The sequence below is a fragment of the Oculina patagonica genome, chromosome 10 (genome assembly GCF_052425735.1).
Source record: "Oculina patagonica isolate OP01 chromosome 10, crgOcupat, whole genome shotgun sequence".
NCBI classification, from domain to species: domain Eukaryota; kingdom Metazoa; phylum Cnidaria; class Anthozoa; order Scleractinia; family Oculinidae; genus Oculina; species Oculina patagonica.
In genome coordinates, this window is record NC_135767.1 from 18,794,621 (window position 1) to 18,819,838 (window position 25,218).

At 35.0% G+C, this 25,218-nt stretch overlaps 3 protein-coding genes across 4 annotated transcripts; all 3 read left to right on the forward strand.

Annotated features, from left to right (window-relative positions):
* The first annotated feature begins 221 nt into the window (after positions 1-221).
* LOC144629117 (uncharacterized) lies at positions 222-10,874 on the forward strand. 2 transcript variants are annotated; one of them, XM_078487312.1, is made up of 4 exons: positions 222-306; positions 8,982-9,269; positions 9,605-9,620; positions 10,062-10,874. In XM_078487312.1, exons 2-4 carry the CDS (start codon positions 8,982-8,984, stop codon positions 10,715-10,717), a joined length of 960 nt encoding a protein of 319 aa, XP_078343438.1. In that variant the 5' UTR covers positions 222-306; the 3' UTR covers positions 10,718-10,874. The 2 variants fall into 2 exon arrangements, with proteins under 2 accessions (XP_078343438.1, XP_078343437.1); XM_078487311.1 differs by lacking the exon at positions 222-306 and adding an exon at positions 7,396-7,567.
* Positions 10,875-13,039: 2,165 nt separating this feature from the next.
* Positions 13,040-17,198, forward strand: LOC144667318 (uncharacterized). The gene is made up of 4 exons (XM_078528708.1): positions 13,040-13,057; positions 15,637-15,927; positions 16,186-16,201; positions 16,535-17,198. The coding sequence occupies exons 1-4, from the start codon at positions 13,040-13,042 to the stop codon at positions 17,185-17,187; spliced, it is 978 nt and encodes a 325-aa protein (XP_078384834.1). The 3' UTR covers positions 17,188-17,198.
* A 3,920-nt stretch (positions 17,199-21,118) lies between these two features.
* On the forward strand, positions 21,119-24,761 carry LOC144629114 (uncharacterized). The gene is made up of 4 exons (XM_078487308.1): positions 21,119-21,189; positions 22,563-22,853; positions 23,173-23,188; positions 23,472-24,761. Exons 1-4 carry the CDS (start codon positions 21,172-21,174, stop codon positions 24,122-24,124), a joined length of 978 nt encoding a protein of 325 aa, XP_078343434.1. The 5' UTR covers positions 21,119-21,171; the 3' UTR covers positions 24,125-24,761.
* Positions 24,762-25,218: the final 457 nt, after the last annotated feature.

The following is a 25,218-nucleotide window of genomic DNA, read 5'->3' on the forward strand; positions in this document are numbered from 1 at the left end:
GTACTGGAGTTTGCTTTTTCCTGGAGAAATATTCTAATGACTGGTATCGTCTTATTGATAAAAAAAAGTAACGAGAAAAAAGAAAAAAATTGAAAAACTATGCTCGGTGAGAGATATCTGCTTGTTCGGTTCTCAGCTCTTCAATTATTAATCATGTAAACTGACAAACACTCAGATGCTGAATGGATAATCAAAACCTACGAATTTATTTTGTGTAAACGTAAGCCATCTAATTCTTGCAATACTGATTGAAAGAAACTCTTTAAAAAAGGTAACTCAATGAATAAGATGCAAATATAAAGAAAGGTAAATGCTAATGATGTCCTTTAGAAAATAGTTCAACTCTTTTGCTGGGCTTTAACTTTTCATATTTTCATGATATGTAAACATTAAACTTTCTAAAATCGAGTACCGAACACTCGCTAATAACAGCTTTCTATAACAATCAAATGGTTTAGTTGGTCATTTTTGAGATAATTCAAAGTTCTAGAATAAGAGCTGTCAAATATTTAACCTCATGAAACTCAACAACAACTAATTAAAGTTTCTCAAAAGTTGACGAGTGTTAAGTTTTCAACACAATGCAGTGCTTAGAAAAATTGAACAAAGCAATGAAAATTTAATTACTTGATTTAACCGACCCAAAGTTATTGTACCCTGCTTATCTTTTTTGGCAGGGTCTTAAGTTTGGGTCCTCCAAAATATTTAAATTGTTGCTGTGTCTTGAAAATTAAGAAAGCAGGAAAAGGGAATATTCAAATGTACTATCTTTGGTTACCACAATTTTGATCGATCCCAAGTTCGTGAATTATTAATAACATGTAAACTAAAAAGTTTAATCTGTTTGTTTAACTTGAAATAAACTTCGAGTTTTATTTTTAACACTTCAGCGTCCCTAATTGATCTATAAGAAGACAAACCTTTAACAAACCGAGGAACACGTTTAAAACACTTTGTAAGCTATTAATATGAATTTGAGTTACTTTTTTTAGTGTATTTTTATCGCTTACTTACCTGGTTCGATATAGCCCTTTTATATTTTTAAGATCAAACTGACATTGTGCAAAGGAAGGGTGCGACTTTCTAAAAAAAATTGGAGCAAACTATATTTTCTGATGTAAACAAGTTGGTGAATTTGTTTGAATTCTTACACCTCCCGCCCAAACAACGGCGATTTCTCAATCTGTGAAATAATTGCTTGTTTATTATCTTTAGAATAAATGTTATTTTTCCGTTCCTTAAAGACTACAAGTTTTAAATCAATGGAACAAATCCCACCTGCAATAAATGTTTCATCTTCAGGCCCGTGCATTCGAACTTACAACTAAATGACTAAAAATATTAGAGAACCTATAGCTGTTTAGTATAAACATATTTGCAGTTGTCATAACAGAAAATTGTTATTAGGACATGTTCCTAACAATATGTAAAGTGACAAGAATAAAAAAATATATCATACCTTCGGGATGATATCCTCTTGATATACTAACCGGTTCTCTTGAGAAAGCGGAGAACAATTAACGAGAATTGATTTTGATATTTTGAGATTGCACTGTATCTCAAAAGACCTTAACTGTCATGGTCAGAAAAAATCAAAGAAATTTTGACCACAGCCAAAAACTCATACTTTGTCAGTTTGAGGGCCTAGGTATGTAACTGAAAGATATGAAATTAGTTTTTCGAAATATTCAAATTTACGGCAGAAAACCACGAATAACGGTAATCGTACCGGAAGCTCAAATTTCACTTCTCGACAATCCGAAATTTCACGCTTTTCAGCTTCTTACTACCCAGACGTTTCAACCGCTGTAAACCTTTCCTTACCTTAGTTGCATAGATTGACTCTTCCTTTATTGAAATATAGTTAGTATTTTTATCTCTGATTATTTCTGAGCCAGCTGAGCCTCGATTAAGTAGACACATTTTTCTCATTTAGGAAAAAGGCTAAAATAATCCAAATTCAGTGAGGAAAAAAGCTGACCGGTAGTGCTTCAAATCTTCTGATATTTTAGCCAAAGAGAGTCCAGTCGTTGACTTTTAGGTTTATGGTTTCAAAAGTGTAGGATCTAGTAGCAGTTTTTAACAAAGGTCGATCAAAGGTCGACAAAATTACAATTCCGCGGCTTTGAAAAGAACAACTGAAACACGTGACACGAAACACGCAATAGAGTAATTTGTATATTTTTTGGGCAAAGACAACACGGTAAAATTAGCTTTGAAGTTTTATACGTTTGAGACTTTAGAAAAATAGTATTTATCCTAAAGATTGCCTACAATAGAAGAAATACCAAAAATAACAGCACTTGAACTCTCCCTGATGTTCGTCACGCACGAGTGACTTGGAGCGGCGAATGACAAAAATATTTTCCATTGATTCAAAGTAAGTCATATTCTGAAATAAGAAAAATCTATTTTCTTTAAACTTTGCCCACCAATCTGCCTTAACTAAAAAACGAAACAGCTTTCATATTTGCAAATATCGCAAGAAATATTTTTTTAAGAATTACATTCAATTGGACCACGACCGGCGGCCTATTTTTAGCAATGGCGACAACTAAAAATAGGAAAAAACGTCGAGTCACCGCTTCGAAAATTTATGCTCCAATTTTAGGAATTGTCTTAACTCTCCTGGAATAAATTGGACCTTTATCTGTATAAAGCACGCAATTTTGGTTCGTTAAAAAGAAACAAACAATACGGAATATTTTTGATTTGAAGTGTACTTGGCCATCTGACGCCAACGGCTCAAAAAAATTGCACATTTTCAACGGGTCATTGCGCAAAAGTCCAACTACTTCCGCATTACATTTGTTTCCATACCAACTAAAAAGAAGTCAAAGAGTATGGAAATGGAAAAATATGTTGTGGTTTAAGCGAGCTTTTAGTGCAACCAGGCGGCAACTTGGCTTATGTTGCGAACATGTTTTGTTTACATTGCAACAGCGGGCAGTTGCTCACGCGAAACCAATTTAGCATAAACAACACAATATTTCGTAAACATTGTAACCTTACAAAACTTTATATCCGCTCACATAATAAAACATCATTTAAAACTCGAAAACCTTAGCAGCTAGCGAGTCAGCAAAAAAAATACTGTCGCCTACCTGCAAGCCGGTGAGACAACAAAATTCATTGTCAGGTCCGCCATGGCCATGTTATTGGATTCCACATTTCTTTCTGGTTTTCGTCAACCATAGTATCCACAAAAAGATTCAAACGGTAAACATAACACACATAACATAACATTGAACATACCACATGATTGTGATAACTGAAACAAATGAAAGAAAGTTGCGGGCAACACATCCCAAGAAATCAATCGATCACAACAGATCGGCTTGAACAGTTGATTGAAAGTTGCGTCACGCAATCTAACCTGAATCCAACTGCCTTATGGGCGAACTGAATAATTATTGTCCAAGAATCGGACTGTCCAAAATATGGGCTGTAAATATTTTTGACCGACGTATTTGTTTGATTTCTTGTTTTCGACCACTTCCTGTACATCTACATCTGGATGCTTCCAAATTTGAAATTTTAGGCTCGCTTTTCAAATACAAAAAAACCCGCTTTTTCAAAATAATAAATTGTTCTAGTAAACGATAAAGGTAAGTAAGAAAGAAATAAAAAGTGGAACACAAATAAGTCTTTACAAACCACGCCGCCACGCACTTGTCATTCATACTTCGTTGTTGTTCTCGCGAAGCATTATCAACTTACAAAACAAATGGAGGAGATGCGCTTTTTGTTTCACACTTCAAAGTATAGAGGAAGTTGCGGCAATCGAGGGGGATAACCGAGCTCGTTCGTCTTGGAGACTGCAATGATCTTATAGCAAACCATTTAATTTCGTGGCATTTCTGTTAGAGCACGAACTAGTTTTTGCAAGAGCAGGTGTATTTGGATTGTCTTCATCAAAGAAAGGCGAAATTATATAAGTCCCAAGCATCGCCATTCTAGTTTTTCATAGGAAATATTCAAAACAGCACGGGCCTTTCTAATATCCCACTCACCGTGGTGATAAAAAAGCCATTAGAAGCAGAGATGTGCTAAATGTGCACATGGCCGACAAGATCAGGTTTGTAAACGTATCTCACATTACGGTAGTATAAGCTTATAGATTTCCTTTAATGGCTGAGTGGAAAATTTTTCTAGGCAAAAATGTCTTGTTCACATTTTCGTTGGCTATATTTTTAGTGTGGCCAGAAAATGTGCAGGGTTTTTCTATCCTTCTGATAATTTCCACCCTACTTCTTTCTCCGTAAGAAGGAATAGATGATGAGGTCAATTGAGCTCTATTACACCCCCCACCCCCCACCCCCCCCCCCCCCTTAACGAACCCGCCCAACCGTGGAAATTCTAGAATAATTTCAGACTGCCGGGTATGTAGTATTTTGAAAACACTTCCCGGCTGCCGGGTATCTAGACACAATGTAAAACATATATCTTACGATACTTGCAAATATGAAAGCTGTTTCGTTTTTTAGTTAAGACAGATTTGTGGGCAAAGTTTAAAGAAAATAGATTTTTCTTTTTTTAGAATATAGCTTACTTTGAATCAATGGAAAATATTTTTGTCATTCGCCGCTCCAAGTCGCTCGTGCGTGACGAACATCAGGGAGAGTTCAAGTGCTGTTATTTTTGGTATTTCTTCTATTGTAGGCAATCTTTAGGATAAATACTATTTTTCTAAAGTCTCAAACGTATAAAACTTCAAAGCTAATTTTACCGTGTTGTCTTTGCCCAAAAAATATACAAATTACTCTATTGCGTGTTTCGTGTCACGTGTTTCAGTTGTTCTTTTCAAAGCCGCGGAATTGTAATTTTGTCGACCTTTGATCGACCTTTGTTAAAAACTGCTACTAGATCCTACACTTTTGAAACCATAAACCTAAAAGTCAACGACTGGACTCTCTTTGGCTAAAATATCAGAAGATTTGAAGCACTACCGGTCAGCTTTTTTCCTCACTGAATTTGGATTATTTTAGCCTTTTTCCTAAATGAGAAAAATGTGTCTACTTAATCGAGGCTCAGCTGGCTCAGAAATAATCAGAGATAAAAATACTAACTATATTTCAATAAAGGAAGAGTCAATCTATGCAACTAAGGTAAGGAAAGGTTTACAGCGGTTGAAACGTCTGGGTAGTAAGAAGCTGAAAAGCGTGAAATTTCGGATTGTCGAGAAGTGAAATTTGAGCTTCCGGTACGATTACCGTTATTCGTGGTTTTCTGCCGTAAATTTGAATATTTCGAAAAACTAATTTCATATCTTTCAGTTACATACCTAGGCCCTCAAACTGACAAAGTATGAGTTTTTGGCTGTGGCCAAAATTTCTTTGATTTCTTTGATTTTTTCTGACCATGACACTTAAAGTTATTTCACCAACTGAAATAAACATAAATAAATTTAGCCGATAATAAGAGGTGCGGCACATCAGGCTGACAAAGAGAGGATAAATTTCTTTATTGTTATCACCTTTCAGGTTAATAATTTATGTATTTTCATTGTTAGGACAAATTCAAATATCGATCATTCTTTAGGAGGTAAACTGAAATGAATGACGATGTCAATGGCCTCACAAAAACATTATAAGAATTTTGTCATTCATTCATTCATTCAGATAAAGAACAAACAAAACTGACTTTCTCTAATAATATGCGATGAAGAACACTATAGAGCTCAAGTTATCTTTTCATTTTTTAATGCAAACCTCGACCAACTGAAATCGTCACATTTAAAAATGTTTAAAAAGATAATAATAAAATTCATGCTAAGTAAATATTTGAAATGGTATAAAATTTTACAGAGAAAAAAAAAGTCTTAATTCAAGACCTTCAACTTATGCCTAAACGTACTAGTGTTACTATTTATGAATAAAATTTAACTGCAATTTAATTAATCGCAAGTTCTTTTATCTGAGTATTAAACGAAATGGGATATTTTAAGGGATTATACAATTTTTTCTCACCTTATGTCGGCTGAAGTCTCCATTAGGAACTGAGAAAGTTGGATTTTCAGCAGATTTCTCCTTGCTCAAGATCTTATATTTGCCTTAATGTTTGTTATGAGAAGTTACTTGTACACATCAAGACAGTATAATTCCTATATTGTCATCACCTCTCTTTTGTCAAAGTATAGATAGTATAAGGAGAAGTAGATTGTACAGTGACTCCCCGAGGGGTACTCGGGATTTCAAGTGACGGGTTTGATCGAACGATTTTTTTGGGAATTTGTAATTCTCGACTCTGGGATGTTATTGGGTAGAAAAAATTTGGCAAGTTTTTTTTTTTTTTTTTTTTTTTTTTTTTTTTTGGGGGGGGGGGGGGTATTAAAAACAGTCTAAACATTCGTGGTAGTGCCTTGGATGTATAGTTCTGCAAATAAAGTACAAACAAACGTGTTTTGCTGTTGATTTTTGGGGGGTTAATTTTAGGTCTTTTAGGATTTTTTGGGGGTTTTGTGGGAAGCCCTAGGGACTTTTTGGGGTCTTAATTTTTGCACCCATTCGATCATCTTCATAACTTGAAATACTGAGTCCCCCCCCCCCCCCCCCCCTGGACTGTGACTACATATTTGAAGTAACTGAAGGAGTTGATAAACTTTACAGTTATTCTTTTTTAAAAGCAATTGGGTTAGAACATTTCCTTTTGCCGATCTTTATTTTAGTACTGTTTACGTTGTTAGAACTTTCTGGGCTGTTTCTAAGTAATAAAGTTCCATAACCTTGCTTACTGCTGAGAGAAATAATTATAAAAATAAATTAAAGGTGTGAAAATATCAAAGGATTTTAAGTAACAAATATCGACAATTAAAATTATCCTTTGCTAATACACCTTGCCATATAAATGATATTGTGGTACAGAAAACACATGCCCGCTGTTGCAAGAAGTAAAAATTGGCGCACCATCTTTAAACTGCATGTGAAGAATATGTATTTTGTTAAATATTACACTGTAATTAAAAGTCTCAAGTAATGAAGTTCTATACACTTGCTTACTGCTGAGAGATATAAATTAGAAGTGTAAATAGAAATGGATGTTTATTACAAACTAGGAAATGAAACTTTAAAAGGCGATGATATTTTCGTTAGGTCTTGTGGTTTGCTTCTTTTTGTTTTTGAAGATTAAGGGGCCCGCTCATTTTAAATTGAAAAATAATCTTAGAGAGGGCCGGATCGAACACACACTGACGTAAAGTACACTGTTTTCGGCGCTGTAGTGTGCTATTGTTATTGCCTTTTCATAATCTTTTCCTAACCAATACAAATAAGTTTTTTAAAAGATTACATAAGCACCTCTGCAGAGCGTAACCTGATAGCAGTAGGGGGGATAGACTGCAATTGTCAATAAACCCATTGTGAACTGCAAGTCAAATATGGCTTTTCCCATGTTTGGTTCGAATTTGGTTTGTGCCTACGAAATTGTACCTGCGAGAGCACATCAGATGTGCTTGTCAAACTGCTAACAAAGTATATCAATCTCTGACCACAATTAACACTTTAAGCATTTAGTTGATCGACTGATTTATTATTTGAAGAAACACAATCCGGACTTGAGGCGAGATAAGGTGAGAGAAAAGTGTAGTATTCTTTTAAAAGTTCATTTAATAAAATTTAATACTTATAAACAGAACTTGCGATTAGTTAAACTGCAATTTCAATTTTTCGATAAGTAGTAACTTTGGAAATCACACTAGTAAAGCTTGACATAAGCTAAACGAAGTATTTAGCTTAAGATATTATCCCTCGGTAAAACATTAAGACAATTTCCATTTTTCTTCCTCGGCTGAACTTATTATACTTTTTTTCTTTTAAATGTTATGATTACAGTTATTCGCTCTTGGCTTGAAAATAACAAGTGATATGGTTTGGAATTTTTGGATCAGCAATATATAAATTTAATTATTTTGTGAAAGATATCCCAATCTAAGCTCCATGATGTTTTTCATCGCTAATTAATGGGGAGAGTCATTTGTTTAATTTGTCAGAATAAAACACATTGTCTAATCAAAGACAAAATAGATTTCATGTTTTTAATTTGCAAGACCAGTGAAAACCTCAGTTACTTCTAAAAAAATAAACGTTATTTCTTAGAGTAATAAAGACCGATACACACGAAGAGTTTCGCTCGCGGGCTATGCCCCAGGGGCATGCTGCTGGAGCAAAGCTTCTCCGTGTGTACTTACGATTTCATGGGTATTATTCATCCTTGCTAGCAGAATTTCCACCCCGAAAAATGCTCCATTATTTTATACCGGTTAAGTATTTGGGAGCAAGATCCCAGGGCAAGTTGAGACTTGAAAATTCTCCCTCGTGTGTACTGTACGAGGGGATTTGCTCCAAGAGAAAGACGTCTCGTGTGTGCCGACTTTAACAATAGATTATTTGCTGTACTGATCCGATTTCTGTCAAAATAAAGAACTGTTTAAATACACTTTGCACAATTAGATCGCATTTTTATGGTTGAATTTACGTCAATCGTACAGCTCGTACGTCTAATTAAACTGAATATCAAAATATCTTAAACGGTGTATTTTTCATGCAAGTATTCTTGCTAAGGGGACTTGTTCAATAAATGACTGTTTTCACACAAGAAGACGGACAAATCGTCCAGACGGACAATTCGTCTGACGATTTTTTTCGTCTAGTGTGAATTTAAGACGGCTTTTAGACGACTTGTCCGTCTAGATGACCAAGTCGTCCTCCGAAAATCGTCTTCCTAGACGGCCAAATCGACGGACAAATTTAGTCGACTTGTTCATCTAAAATCGTTTCCGTCACGTTTTCATATATACTTAGTCGATTTGTCCGTTTCACACAATTTGTCCGTGACTAGTGTGAAAACGGCAGTACGTCTAATTGTGTATTTTTTGAGTTTGGGCAAAGTTAATACTGCGATCGATCTGAAATCCGTGAATGCGTTGTTATTTAAAGTACACGTTACACGGTCTTTCTAACACATTTGTACCGATTTTTCAACAGATGTTGACCATTGCAGCCTTTTTAGTTTTTCAAACAATCATCACAAGAGCAGAAGTACAGGAAACTTTCTTCAACACCGAGAAAAACTATGTTCTTTCCGATGAAACTCCTATTTCTGTGAAAAGAGCAGATTCACAAATTTCCTGTTCGCAGCTCTGTACCAAAGACAATCGTTGTAAAAGTGCTAATTTCATCAAATCTCAAAGGACGTGTTCTCTACTGGACAAAACACGGAAAACCCATCCTCAGCGCTTTCTGAAACAAACTAACGTGATTCACTTGGAAAAGGTATTTTTTTTTAGTAATATATTTGTTAAGGGGGTCCACTGTTTCCTTATAAAGGTTTTGTGTATAAAGGGATTAAGAACATTGACAAGCCAAGACAGAAGGAGTTTAGACTGCGTTTGGAAGTGTCAGATTCACTTTATACCATAAGAGGAAGAAAACATATTTTTTTTGTCGTCACTTTTACGTGGTATTTTTAATTTGGGTGGTCTTGTCACATTATTGTCTTCTCTTTTTTAATAAATATTTTTCTTGAGTTATGTAAGTAGACAAGAGAAAAATGTGAATCATTTGCAAACGGTTGTTACAGTTGTAAATTTCTTTTTGTCTTTTCGCAGGTGAATCTAAAACCAGGTAGGTCTTGTTTTTCTTATTTGAAAAATTTGTTACTGAAACTTTTGCTCATTCAAATACTTCACAGCAATGCGAACAAATGTTATTAAAACTTAAATGGCTTTCAGTTCCCTTAAAAATGTTCCTTAGTAAAATATACAGCTTTTGAGAAACGTAACTTAGTGTGGACAAATTAAATATCCTCAATGTTATGAAGCAATTGAAAACAAAATTTAGCAACGTTCACAATTCAAAATTCTGTTTTGGTTTATATAATGGGAATTTCAGAGAAGGAAAACTGAAATGAGTCATATCATATTGCAAGTCAAATGGAATATACAGTACGGAAGTTTGCAGCACTTAGTACTTTTATCTATGTTAAATGTTCAAAGCCGAAACTAAAAGCCTTTTGTTTAATTTACATTCATCATTTCCATACAATTTCTTGCTTCTGTCACGTAGGCTCAACACAAAATGTGGCTGTTCCTTCATGTAAGGCCCTGTCCTCAGCTTTCTTTCCCAGTGGTGTATATTGGATCGATCCAGATGGCGGATCCCATGACAACGCGTTCAAGGTTTACTGTGAGATGGAAACTGATGGAGGAGGCTGGACTCTAGTGTGGAGTTACACGTTTACTGACTACGAACATTTTTTGACTATCGCAAATGCAGTTACCCCGAGACCTAGCTGGCCAGCCACCTCAAGCGTTGATGTTCCGGTCTCTACTACCTCACCACTGAATGAGACCGACTACAACGCCATGGAATTTTCGCTGTGGAAGCACTTTGGAGAGGAGATCCTTGTCAAAAGCAACATCAACAATTGGTTGGTTTGTTCACCAGGCACAGGAAGTTTTGTGGAATGGCGAAATGGGAAAGTCAATTGTAAGATTGTCAAGCGCGTGACTGACACGTGTTCAGAAGTGCCACCACCTTCAAATTTCAGAGGTGCATTATACTGTGGGCCATCATTCTTTGGAGAAGTGAGTGGAACAAAATATTATCACTTCGTAGCTTGCACAGGACAGGCAATGCCAACACATGACCCCTGTGGCCAAGGCCAGGACAATGGCTTGAAAAATATCGAAAATCCTCACGGGAATATTTTTATTCGCTAAGATCCACCACTCAGCTCAAGAACAGACAAGAACTTTGTCGAACCGTGAAATGAAAAGTAAAGGATGTCTTTTCCATGCACAGCAATGTAATTTTCTTTGTCGATCTAGATTAGCTGTTTTGAGGTGTTTGCAAATTGTAATCAGTTTTGCAGGCAAGAAGTTTCTGGTTTTAATGTCAACAGAATGTTTGGGATTTATTTGGTAACATTCTATTTAGTAATGTGTTGGATGAACACACTTAGCATCTCCCCAAAACCACCATAAAATGTAGAAAAATTTGGAAACACCCCATATTCGTTTAAGAGCATGTAGACCTTGTTTATACCACATAATTCCGTAATAATTTCCTTGCAAGCACTGGCAAGGTACACACTTTCAGTAATAATTAGCTTAGATATATAATAATGTAAATAGTGTCCACAATTAGTTTTTTTAAGCTAAATACTTCAGACACTTTAATAAAGTATTTCATTCAATTTATTTTTTGAAACATAGGAATTGATCTGTTTTCGTTTTACAAAAAACCTTAATCGCTACACTCAAAATATGGGAAAAAATTGATACGTAGCCATACTCGTTAACAAGAAAATACGTTTAATTTTTCTCGCGGACTCAGCCGCATAGAAAAAGCCGCCATTTTGTTGATGTGCGCGCGCTAAGTACGCGTAAAAATTCTTCGCAGGAAGGATGCGCAATGCGAAACAGGGCGATGACCTTAATGTTAATGTTAGTTCTGGGTAGTTGGTGGTATATCAAAACTTTATCGTTTCTCTATTCTCATCACCTGCCTTCTTGACGATGTACTGTTATTGTAAGGAGAATGTAGATATCTATAATTGTTAATCCTATTTAGACCGGGCGTTTTTGGACCTTCTCAGACCGGGGAGGGGGCTTCGGAAGCCCCCCATGTAACTTTCAGAATATTTAAGCAATCACCATGAAACTTATAGGATGTATTGTATGTCCGAAACTCTTTTTTTTTTGGTATACGTCCGTGGGATAGTGACGTCACATCACGTGACAATTACATCATGGGGGGCCTCAAAAGCCCCCCCCCCCCCGGTCTGAACAGGATTAATATTAATGGAGGAGTTACTAAGCTTTTCACTTGTACTAACAAATAACAAAAACTTAAAACGAGCAATGTAGTGAGCATGTTTCTTTTCCTCTATCTTCACTTTGAGTACCTTTTAATACCCTGACTCCACTTCAACTGGCATGATTGGCCTACCTTAGTAGAGCTACAAAACAAAAAAAATTAAACTAAATCCAAAATATCCTAAGCATAAAGAGCAAAAATTCATAATATGCTGCTATCCTTAGACATTACGTCATCGAAATCCTAATCAAATACAAAATAGCTATAGTAAACAACAAACTATAAAAGATGCGAAGAAATTTCCTATCCAGCAAATTTGAATTATTTTTTAAGTTCTCTGAAAAAAAAACCTTCATAATGTTAATATTTTTTTCATTTTATCACATGTTTGGTGTATTATATCGTGTAAGTAATAATAACGAACTAGTTATCCATTGTAAATATTATATGTACTCGAGTAACAAGTGTAAATAACTATTGTATTAGTCTTTGTGTATATTGTAAGTATTTTATGTGTATTTAATACAATAAAAATACAGAGGAAAAAATGTTTTAGCTGATAGCATACCCGAGTGAGTGGAATTAAACTTGTTAAAGACGCTTTTTTTATTTGAAATTACCTTTAAAACCTCACCTTAACACCAGGAAGAAGAACGAATCCCAGGCGCATTTGAAGTGTTTATTATTGCTTGGTAATTGAAAAGAATGTGGATATCCTAACTATTTTTAATCATGACACTCTAGATAACGGGATCTCTAGAACGTCCAATCAATTCCGATCAAAATTATGAATTTCTCAGTCATTCATAAAATACGTCAAAATAATTCAGATTAAAGTTCACAAACCTCAAAAATGCTTTCAAATTATTCTATGTTGTTCAATGTCAGTTTAATAATTCATGATGCATGTTTGTTACAATTTATCTTGTTTGTTACAATATAACTAAAGCTTATTGAAACATAAAAAAAACCTGTACATTTCAAACCGTTTCAGTCATCACTAATTGAAACAAGAGTTGTATTATCAGCGGCAGATCCGCAGTGAGCTTATATTATGAAAAAGTACTTATCTTCACAAAACAAAGTTGTTTGTCATAACAACTTCAAACATTTAGTATCAAATTTTAATGCCTCGTTAATTATTTAGCCGAAAAGGGATTTGTTAGAAAGTTCAATAGAAGCACTTCGTCAGAAGACTTTATAGATAGGATGAGGCTTTGAAAATGACGCAACAAATAGAGGTATGAATTGTTTTCTGTAATGTAAAGACAAGCAAAGATTTTATTAAGCGCTTTATTTCGAAACAGAACAGTCAAACCATTGTTTAACCTAAACAGTACAAAAAAAAAACATTTAGTTTTGAATTTTATTTTATTTTTAGTTACAAAAACATTGCAATAATACGTACAAGAAAATGGTAACAATGCTATATACAAAACGAATTACAACATTTAACGAAACCCTTCGCAACGTAACGTAACTAATTCAAGTGAAAATTGGTGAAACAAAAAGCCAGTACCTTTGAAGTAGGCATTAACAGATTTAGGTTTACATACTACATTAAGGAAAGGGGGCATTTAAAAAGGATCTTGAGCGAATTCAGTTGAAATTAGAGCTAGCAGAAGCTTCTATTCCGTATGATGGTAACTGAGATTGTTTCTCTCTCTCAACGATTTTTCTTGCTTATAAATATAACGGAGAACTTAAAATTAGTAAAATTTAATTTAGCTAATGGTAATTTTCACAAACATACAAACAGTAAGCATACTTATTTCATGTAATATCTCGATTCCGGATATTTGAGTTTTATTAAGTGACAATAGTAGTTTCGACATTAATAATTTTCTATGGCAATGACTTCCTTGTAGCTAGGTATATTGCCACATAGATTCAGTACGACAGATTGTCTTAGAACCGTAGCAAGCTAAACAGTTGGTATTTGTTAAACCTTGTATTTTCATGGTACTGAAGGACTAAGTAGGACTCAAAGGCGGCAATCGTGTTCTAACCTATATCTTAGAATGAACGAAATCGCATCGGCAACAGTAACAATTCTAATAAAATCCATGTCCAGTAATATGTGTATCGCATATCTAAAACAATAAAAAATCTTAAACAAGTTATCCCGCAGATCAATTTTAATTTTCTGAATCGTTGTTGCTGTTTACGATCAGCACATTTATTGTCATTGAACATTACGTACGTGTTGTTTTCGAATTCTGTTTTCCAAGCTGTTAACATTATTACGTAATAATTCAACAATGGAAAACAAACCAAAGAAAGTCAAGCAGCCACAATTTTCTACTTCTCTTTCTTACTATCCTTCTTAATTAGAGTCTTATTAACAATTTCTCATTTCATCGGAACACCAAACACAAAAATTAACCGAGAATGAAGAAAGAAGTTCTAAAATACTACCACTTACAGTAAATACACATTGGTGTCTTAATCTTTTGTGTGTGGAAATTAAATGAAACACTCCCCTTTCGTGTTGATGTATTACAGCAAGGATATAAATTGTATTTAAGTTACGCATAATAGTACATTTTTACTGAAAACTCTACTTAAAGGGGCAATTTTTAAGTCATTTTTCTGATTACTTTTAAATTGAAGGAAACCTCAAAATAATAGTTTTGTAACATAAAAAAACCAACAAAGGAGTAATACAAACGCAAAAATAACAAAGGATCCTGTCGGGTAATGAAGATTAAGACGAATTACGAATGACAATCTTGAAAAAATTTCATGATTGAACATAAAAATGTTACTCTGCTTTATAAAATGTTGAAAATGTTCGTAAAATTTCGTTTTATTCCCAAGAAAATGTGAAAAAAAAATGTCAAATTTTTAAAGATGTGTTGTCCGCGACATAGCTCCTTAAAAAGAACGATATCTTATTCTGATTCGTGTTATTAGACTTTAAGGAGGCTCGATGAAGTCTTTTTTAGCCGAAGGGTGGTTGTTTTGAAAATTAAAATTATCTAGGAAGCCAATGTTCGATTTTTGCCAAAATACACCATAATGATCAAATATGACCAAATTTTAATTTTTTACTCGTCACTTTGTCACAAAGGTTACCATAGCAACCATTGACGTTTTCTTTTGTTCTCAAACAAGCTTGGTTTTCTCGAAATCTAGACTGACACTTGGTATTCATTTTTTGATATGTTCAAGTACAGTAGATTTACTACCTGTGCTCAAAATTTTAGGAAAATCTGTAAGAGCGTTTTAGAGTAAATCAAGAATGAAGTTTTTGGTATTTTCTTATAATTTCTTACAATCGGCAGTCGATATATTTTAACAAATTAAAGCAAAAAGTCTTTCGCTTTTAGTTAATGGTCTTTGATGGTGTAAGTATTTATATTTCAGTGAGAGAGACTGTGCTCAAATAATACGAAACAATTTTAAGGCGCCTATTTTATATTAAAACGGTGTTTTTCTGAAAATTTCATTCTTGATTTACTTGAAAACGCTCTTACAGATTTTTCTAAAATTTCGTCAACAGTTAGTTAATCTACTAAACTTTAACATATCAAAATATAAACGCCAAGTGTCAGTCTAGATTTCGAGAATTGAAAATCAAGCTTGTTTGAGAACAAAAGAAAACGTCAATCGTTGCTATGGTAACCGTTGTGGCTAAGTGACAAATTAAAATTTGGTCACATTTGATCATTATGGTGTATTTTGGCAAAAATCGAACATTGGCTTCCTAGGTAATTTTAATTTTCAAAACAACCACCCTTAGTCTAAAAAAAACTACATCGAGCCTCCTTAAATCTGACAATTTTTGGTGACCTAACACATTCCCTATTTTTTTCAGGTGCTGACAGTTGCAGCGTTTTTCCTTCTTCAAACAACAAACACAAAAGCTGAAGAACGCCGACAAGCTGTGTTCGACACAAAGAACAGCTCTGTTCTTTTTGATGAAACTCCTATCTCTGAAATAAGATCAGATTCACTAATGTCCTGTTCACAGCGATGTGCCAGAGACAAACGTTGCAAGAGTGCTAATTTTAAACTAGACGAGAAGACGTGTTCTCTACTGGACAAAACGAAGAATACTCATCCCCGGCTCTTTGGGAAACAAGTCAATGCAATTCACCTGGAAAAGGTACAGTAAGAACTCACAAGTAAGAAACTGTGAGAAAAGAGTGCGAAAATCCATTCGAGTGGTAAAAATAATATTTTACAAATGAGCGCAGTGAATCAGTAAAATACTGTTTTAAACAGGGTATAAATTCGGAAGTGGCAGATTGACTTCTTACAGGTAAAATATCAGCATACGATAAACCTATAATGGTTATTATCTTCTAATTTGATAAATATTCATTGTTTATCTCAATAATATAAACTTCTTATCTTTTCGCAGATCAATTCGGACCTTGGTAAGCTGAGCCAAAACTTATTTATCACTTTCTCTATGTTAAGATCTATATTTCGTAGGAACTGTACTTATAATTTAAGGCGGTTGTGAACTCGAACCCTTTCTTTCCCTTTAAACTCAACAATCGATAGTCTATGCCCTTAAAATATTTTTAATTGTAATTTGTTTAGATTTGATTGGCTAGTCATGTCACCAGGTTTCAACTATACTGTACAAAACAACTCTCTTGCACTTATTAGAGCAATAACAAATAATTCTTTATCAATATCTGTTTAAAAACTCTTGTAATTTTCCATTCACCATTTAATTACAGCTCCTTGCTTCTGTCACGTAGGTTCAACACCAGAGATGGCTGTTCCCTCGTGCAAGGCGCTTCCCGGAGCTCTCCATCTCAGTGGTGTGTATTGGGTTGATCCAGACGGTGGATCCCATGCCAACGCGTTCAAGGTTTACTGTGAGACGGATACTGATGGAGGAGGCTGGACTCTAGTGTGGAGTTACACGTTCACTGACTACCAACATTTTTGGACTTCCAACAACGCAGTTACTCCGAGACCTAACTGGCCAGTATGGTCTGCAGATGTCCCGATCTCTACTACCCCACCAGCGAATGAAACCGACTACAACGCCATAGAATTTCCGTTGTGGCGGCAATTTGGAAAGGAGTTTCTCATCAAAAGCAACATCAACAATTGGCTGGTTTGTTCACCGGACACAGGAAGTTTGGTTGAATGGCAGGATGGAGACGTCATTTGTAAGATCGTCAAGCGTGTGACTGACACGTGTTCAGATGGGCCGCCGATTTCATATTTGACAACCAATAATTGCGGACCAAACTTTAAGCGTCGAAACGGGGCAAATTCAGGTTATTATCATTTTGACGGTTGCACAGGAAATCGCATACCCACACATGATCCTTGTGGACAGTACAGTGACAATGGTCTGAAGGATGTGGATAATCCTCATGGGAACATTTTCATTCGCTAAGAACTTTTGCTTCGTTCAAGGTCAAACTGAACGTTACTTAAAAGTAAATTAACCAATATTTGCACAGGGTATTTAGAAATCTCCATTCTTCAATGGGTACATTTGAAGTAAGCATTTAATTTTTGTGTTCGTTTGAATTAGCTCCACCTTCTATGTCAGCCTAGAGCTGAATTTTAGTTCAATGTTTTCGACTTTTGATTTTGATTTCAAGTTGTTATCGTTCTTTGAAGGACTTTAAATGAACTAAAATATCGAGAATGTTTATGGTAGTTAATAAACCAATACGTTTAAAATCTCTGATAATACTTCCTAAATGAAAACTACTTCTACTTACCACCTTCCCTCGAGCTACTTCAATTTGGAAACACGTCTCATCAAAATCGCCACTTTTGTTGAGTTTATAAACATACTACTAATTATGGGTTAAAGTAATTCTTTGTAATATAACTGTCTACAAACTTCATATTTACATGTATATACAACGGATGTCATTAACACTTTGTACTTTGAAACTTCCAAGACTCCTTTTATTAAAGCGGACTTTATTGAAATGAGCTATAATTTAAATGATAACTCTCATTCTGAATATGTAAGCAAATGACAAACAATCGGAATTTATATCATTACACTCATGTACTTAAACTTTATTTTGGATTTTAACCTTAATATTAAGAAAAGAGTAAACGTTCACAACCTGATATTTGCAGACAACTTTTTTTGTAGAAATATTGCACGCAAACAATAGACCTCTTAGGTTCTTCAGCTCGTCAAACAAATTCAGGTAGAAATAAATGAATACATTTCAGATAGACAAAGAAACAATTCTCTGGAAAGCATTACATGATCTACAATGGGCGATTTACTTACTTTGCTAAAGAGGTCTATAGAGGATGATGAAAATCAGAAAAAAAGTCGGCTTTGTTTGTCAGTTGTGGGAGATGGAAAATGGCCGAGTTTTGAAATACAAGAAATACAGCAATCGGCATTCCCTTAATCACAAAAATGTAATAGTTAACTCGACTACACAAAACAAAAGGATTGATACGAAATGTTTAATTGAAGATACTTGTAAATGTACAAAACAAGAGCGACTGAATGAAAAAAAAAGCAGCAAACAAGTTAAGCTTACGGTATGACCGTAAATCTGACAACTAAATATTATTCAGTGTAAGTTAGGTTCCACACTTTATTAAAGTTTGTACCTTTGAATCTTGGTCTTGTCCTTTCTACGTCAAGTCAAAACTTGTTAGACTCAACACTTTGAGCTTAATGTCGCTTCAGTTTCAGCATAATATAAACCCTTGCTTTGTTCGACTTGCACAAGGCGTATAACTTGCAGAAAATATTCTGATTCGGATCGATCTTCCCGTAAATCTTAACTGTTTTTACAATTTTCCAGGACGTATTGCGGTATAAACGACTTTGGAGGAGATTGTTTGAGGGAATTTTCGAAAGAAAACTCGCTTGTTCGCTCTCCTCGGTTTCATTCAACTCAAGAAGTGAACACCGCGCCACAAATTTTACCGCTTCTTCGCACTTTCACTTCGTTTACGTCAAAAGGAAATGTCCAAGAAATTTTAAAATAAAACAGTTTTCCATTCGCCCATATTTGATACGAGAGGTTAAAGTCAACTCGGAGTAAACGATGGGAACTTGCAGCTATAAATCTCGACTTAGCTTAAATGCAAATGCACACGTCATGTTATATACGCACGGTCGTGCGTAGAGAAAGATTTAAGGTCTCCGCACACGTGGAGACATGTTGCAGCAACATGTAGCAGCGACAAAATCATGTGTTGTTCACACTTCGGGGACATGAAGCAGCGACGTGTAGCGGGGACATGTAGCAGCAACAAAATCTAAATGTGTACACACACAAGTAACTGTAGCGGGGCATGCCCCAAGGATATGTCGCAGCGACACGTCCCCTCGTGTGTGCGGATATTTTTTGGCACGTGCAACACGAATTCCTGCAACATTTTGTCCCTGCGACATGTTGCACGGAGTTCAACGAGTTGAATTCCGTGCAACATGTTGCAGGGACAAAACAGCTTCAAAGTTTGTGTTGCGCGTGCCAAAAATAATCAGCACACACGAGGGGACGTGTCGCTGCGGCATGTCCCTGGAACATGTCCCCGCTACATTTTCTTGCGTGTGTACACATTGTGATTTTGTTTCTTCTAAATGTCCCGCTTTACGTCCCCTCAGTGTTAACAACACATGATTTTGTCGCTGCTACATGTCGCTGCGCCTTGTCCCTGCGTTTTGTCCCCACGTGTGCGGAGACCTTTATACCACGATCTCTCAATAGGAAGTAGATAGGGCTTGCGCGCGCTGCATTATAATATATATTCTCAAGCCATCAGCAACGTTTCTGAATGTTACATTTTGACACCCTTTACTTAATTTCCGTTGCATTTTGTATTTGACCCGAGTCCACTTCAAATGGCTTGGTTCGCCTATCTAAGAGCTTAAAAAATCATCAAGGTAGAAATTCAATTATACGATGCTATTGATAAGATACTACAATTATAGCTTCAAATTACACGACAAACCAATTATCCTTAGAGATTTCGTAAACAAACCTTTACTCAAATACAAAGTAGAAAACAATAAACTTTAAAAGATAAGAAGAAATGTCCTCAGTAGTAAATTTGCATCATTTCCTAAAAAAAATCTTAGAGCAAAAATCAATAATAATGTTGATATTTTTTTATAATTTTACCACAATATTGCATATTAATTCTCGAGTATTAAGAAGTGTAAATAAATGCTGTAATTCATTTTTTGTGTATATTACATTGTAAGTAATTTTATGTGTAAAAAATAAGGGAAAAATAATACACTAGCTGATAGCATATCTCGAGCGAGTGAAATTAAACTTATAATTAAATTAAAACACACTTTTTTGAAGATCAGGCGCATTTGAAGTGTTTATTATATAGAGGATAATACATGGTTGCGCGGAGATATGAAATTTATCTTTGAGTGTTTAAATCGATAGCTCACAAGTGAGCGCAGTTATCGAGTGAGATATCGGTTTTGAACACGAGAAGATAAATTTCATATCTCCAAGCAAGCAATTATTCTGTTTATTATATAAACCTACTAATTACGATGTTATACACGATTTTCTGAAGATTTCCGACCCTTTTCCGAAGATTTCGAAGATTTCAAAAATGATGGCTGACGATCGTACGAATGTTTCCGAACATTTTCCGAACTTTCCCGGAAAATTCCGAAGATTGCCGAGGATTGCCGAGGAAGATCGGAAGATTTTTCGACTCAATATCGATAACCTTTGGCTCATTGAGTATTGAAACATGACAAACTCTGCGAACTGATTTGTCAAAAATGATATCACACATGTGTGGATATCATTTTTATCCACGCATGTGGGATACCATTTTTATCGATTTGCTACCACTCGCTATACCACTGCAGTTCGTATAATAATGCTTGGTAATCGAACAGAATGTGGATATTCAAATGATTTTTAATCATGACACTCTAAATAACGCGATTTCTGAAATGAGAAAACTTCCTCGAAATTATGATTTTTTATTCAACACATTTCAAAAAGTAAAGTTTGCAAATCTTAAAAATGCACTTAAAGTACAATAAGATCCTATTTAAATTATTCTTCTGTTGTCCAATTTCAGTTTAATACTTCATGATGCTTGTTACAACATAACAGAGGCATATTAAAACAAAATAGCTAAACAAAATAAAACATAATAATTTTACATTGCATCCGTGTCAGTCATCACTAATTTTAATTTGTATTCACACCGGCAAATCCGCAGTGAGTTCATATTATAAAAAAAGTAATTTTCTTCCCAAAACAAAGTTGTTTGTCATGACAGCTTCAAACATTGGTAATTTTTAAAGCCTCGTTAATTATTTAGCAGAAAAAGGATTTGTCAGTACGGTCCGTAGAAACACCTTGTCAGAAGAATTTATGGGTTTGACGAGGCCTTGAAAATGACACATCAAATAGAGGTATGAATTGTTTCTTGTAATTTTAAGACAAACTGGGTTTTAATTGAGTCCTATATTTCAAAACAGAACAGTCAAACCCATTTTTAACCTAAATCACTACGAAAAAAATTAGAGACTTCAGCTAACACGTCATGTGTTTTCGAATGAATTGAATTTATTCGAATGAATTGAATTTATATTCTGTTCATTGCTTATTTTTTTATGTTTTTTAGTTACGAAAACCAATTATAATCATACATACAAGAAACTAAATACATGCAAAGCGAATTACAATATTTCACTAAACCTACACAACGTAACGTAACTAATCTAAGTAAAAATTGGTGGCAGGAAACAAAATTAGCAAAAAGAAAACAAAAACTACCTCCATCGTTGGCAGTTGCAGGTTTAGGTTTACTTATAACAATAAGGAAAGGTGGCATTTAAAAAGAATCTTGAGGGAATTCAGGGAGGGAGTATTTCGTTTACTGGTAATTGAGATTGTTGCTCTCTCACACACACAACAAATATTCTTGCTTATAGATATAACGGAGTACTTTAAAGTATTAAAATTAAGCTAGCTTATGGTAATTTTCACAAACATACAAAGAGAAGCATATTTCTTTCATTTAACATCTCTTTTCGGATCAAACCTTGCCAAAGTGTCGCATATGTACTATAACATATATCTTAGACTGAAATCTCATCGACAGCAGTAACAATTTTAATCAAATCCAATGCCCAGTAATATATGTCTCGCATATCTAAAACTATTAAAAAAATCTCAAACAATTTCCCGTCAGATTAATTTTCATTTTCTATATCGCTGATGTAGTTTGTAAAACTTCAACGATAGCTATATTTATTTTGATTTATTATTTCATGCTTGTAGTTTACAAATTTTGTTTCCAAGTTGTTCACATGATTAATAATTCAAGAACGGAAAACAAACCAAGGAAAGTCATGCATGCCTAACAAGGAAACAATTTTTTTTTTACTTCTCTCTTTTACTATTCTTCTAAATCAGGGTCTTATTAAAAATGTCTCGTTTCATCGATCAGAAAACTAAACACAAAACGTAGCCGAAAATAATACAACTTGAGTAGTTCAGAAAAACTTCCACTTACAGTAATTATACATGTACATCAACAGATATACTTTTGTGTTTTTATCGTTTTTGTGTGGAAATTATTGATTTACTCGCTGTTCGTGTTTGATGTATTACGGCAAGGATATAAATTTTTATTATCAGTCACGTCAAATAGTACATAATACATATTACTAAAACCTCTACTTAAAAAAAATCGAAAAGCGTTAAATGATAATTCTAATTCGTGCTGTTAGACTTTCAGTCCGACAATTTTAGTGACCTAACACATTTCATGTTTCTTCAGGTGCTGACAGTTGCATTCTTTTTCCTGCTCCAAACAACAAACACAAGAGCTGAAGAACGACGACAAGCTGTCTTCAAAACAAAGAACAACTCTGTTCTGTTTGATGAAACTCCTATTTCTGAAATAAGATCAGATTCACTGATGTCCTGTTCGCAGCGATGTGCCAGAGACAAACGTTGCAAGAGTGCTAATTTTAAAACAGACGAGAAGACGTGTTCTCTGCTGGACAAAACAAGGAATACTAATCCACGGCTCTTTGTGAAACAAGCTAACGTAATTCACATGGAAAAGGTACCGAGTCAAAACTCACAGAAAAAATGTCAATTGAGAACATCCATTTTAGCCTTTTGACGAAAATCATGAGTTCTAATATGTGCATTTTCTAAGAAATCCTATCTTTTTTAAAGAAAATGTGTTATTCTTCCTAAAACAACCTTATTGGCGAAATATTACTTAGACAACTAACCCGGCTTCTGAGAGAGAGCTTGAATTCTTAATACATCGACGTAAACTAAACTTATTATAATTTTTTACGTTTTTTTTTTTTATTTTGAAAATGGTTATTGTTAATACTCCAATAAAATAAATTTTTGTTTTTATCTTTTCGCAGATAAATTCAGACCTCGGTAAGCTAAGCCAGAATTTAGTTAAAACTTTTTGTATTTTAAGGTCTCTATTTCGTAGGAACTGTGTGTGCTTAGCATTTCTTCCCCTTCACCCTTGCTTTTCTTTAGATTTGTTTAGATTTAGTTTGCTTGTTATGTCACCTTCAACTATACTGTACAAAACAACTGTCTTGCACTTCTTACTAAGAGGAATTACAAATAATCCTTTATCAATATCTGTTTAAAAACTCTTTAAAGTTTTCCGTTCACCATTTAATTGCAGCTTCTTGCTTCTTTCACGTAGGTACAACACAAGAGCTGGCTGTTCCCTCGTGCAAGTTCCTCTCCTCAGCCATCCATCCCAGTGGTAGCTATTGGGTTGATCCAGACAGTGGATCCCACGCCAATGCATTTAAGGCTTACTGTGAAATGGATACCGATGGAGGAGGCTGGACTCTAGTGTGGAGTTACACGTTTACTGATTACGAAAATTTTTTGGCTGACGGAAACGCGGTCACTCCAAGACCTAGCTGGCCAGCAGAGTCTGCAGATGTCCCAATCTCTACTACCCCACCAGCAATTGAAACCGACTACAACGCCATGGAATTTCCGTTGTGGCGGCAATTTGGAAAGGAGATCCTCATCAAAAGCAACATCAACAACTGGGTCGTTTGTTCACCGGACACAGGAAGTTTGGTTGAATGGCAGGTTGGAAACGTCATTTGTAAGATCGTCAAGCGCATGACTGACACGTGTTCAGATGGGCCGCTGATTTCATATTTGATAACAAATGATTGCGGACCAAATTTTAAGCGTCGGAACGGGGGAGGAGCAGGTTATTATAATTTTGACGCTTGCACCGGAACACGCTTCCCCACACATGATCCCTGTGGTCAAAACGGAGACAACAGCCTGAAGAATGTGGAAAATCCTCATGGGAATATTTTCGTTCGCTAAGAACTGTTGCATTATTAAAGAACAAAGCGAACGTTTCTTTCCTCCAAGTAAATAAGCCAATGTTTGCACAGGGTATTCAACAATTCCATTCTTCAATGGGTGCACTTGTAAAAGGCATTGCATTTTTGTTTGAATTAGCTCCACCTTCTAAGAAAGCTTAGAGCTGAATTTTAGATCAATGTTTTCGATTTGATTATAAGTTGTTATGATTCTTTTAAGGGCTTTTACTGAAATTATCTAAAATATCATAGTTAATAGGGAAAAATGGTTATGAAGCCCGGCAGACTTCTTTGTTATAGATTTTTGTTCGCTCTATTTTGGCGGTAGACAGTGGACAGAACCTGAAAAAATACAATAGGTTGTTACGTGTGTTCATGTAACTAACCAATTGAAACATCGCGATTACGTAACTCATGCATAGTGTATGAGCGCAAAAAAAAAGATGTGCACTGTCATGGACCTTACAATATACATCTTGGCCTCTTTGTTTGCTCTTTGATGTTTTCGGGCTTCTTATATTTCCCTCTATTAACTGCGAAAATGTGAACTACCATATCATGGTAGTTACTGTTCAGTAGTGTTCAGCTGTTATTACTCTTGACACAATTCGTGATAATATACATGATGTACTTTCTATAAGTTTACTATAAGTTTGAAAGGGATCTCGAGTTGTTGTGAGCATTGCGGCGTGTTGTGAAATGGCTTAAAAGAGTTTTTGAAGAGATTTATCTGTGTTAAATCGATTAGGCCGTGCCTGGTTGAACCTGGTTTTTGGGCGGGCCGGAGTGTTTAATCGGCCATGACCACAGTTACGTTTAAACTTTCTGACAATACTTTCTAAATAAAAACAACTTCTACTTCAACTACCTTGCCCACTGTTACTCCATTTTCGAAACGCGATTCATCAAGATACTTACTTACGTTGAATTTAGAAACATACTACCAAATATGTGCTTTTAGTAATTCTTTGTAATACCAAGTTTGTTAAACTTTAACAAATTCACGTGGAAATTCCACTCCGACAATTTTCATGTCCCATTGTCCTATTTTTTAAACAGATACCGACCATAAAAATCATTTTAGTTCTTCAAATA

Coding starts and splice junctions, on each gene's coding strand:
- LOC144629117 (XM_078487312.1), top strand. CDS start 8,982: ATGTTGACCATTGCAGCCTTTTTAGTTTTTCAAACAATCATCACAAGA.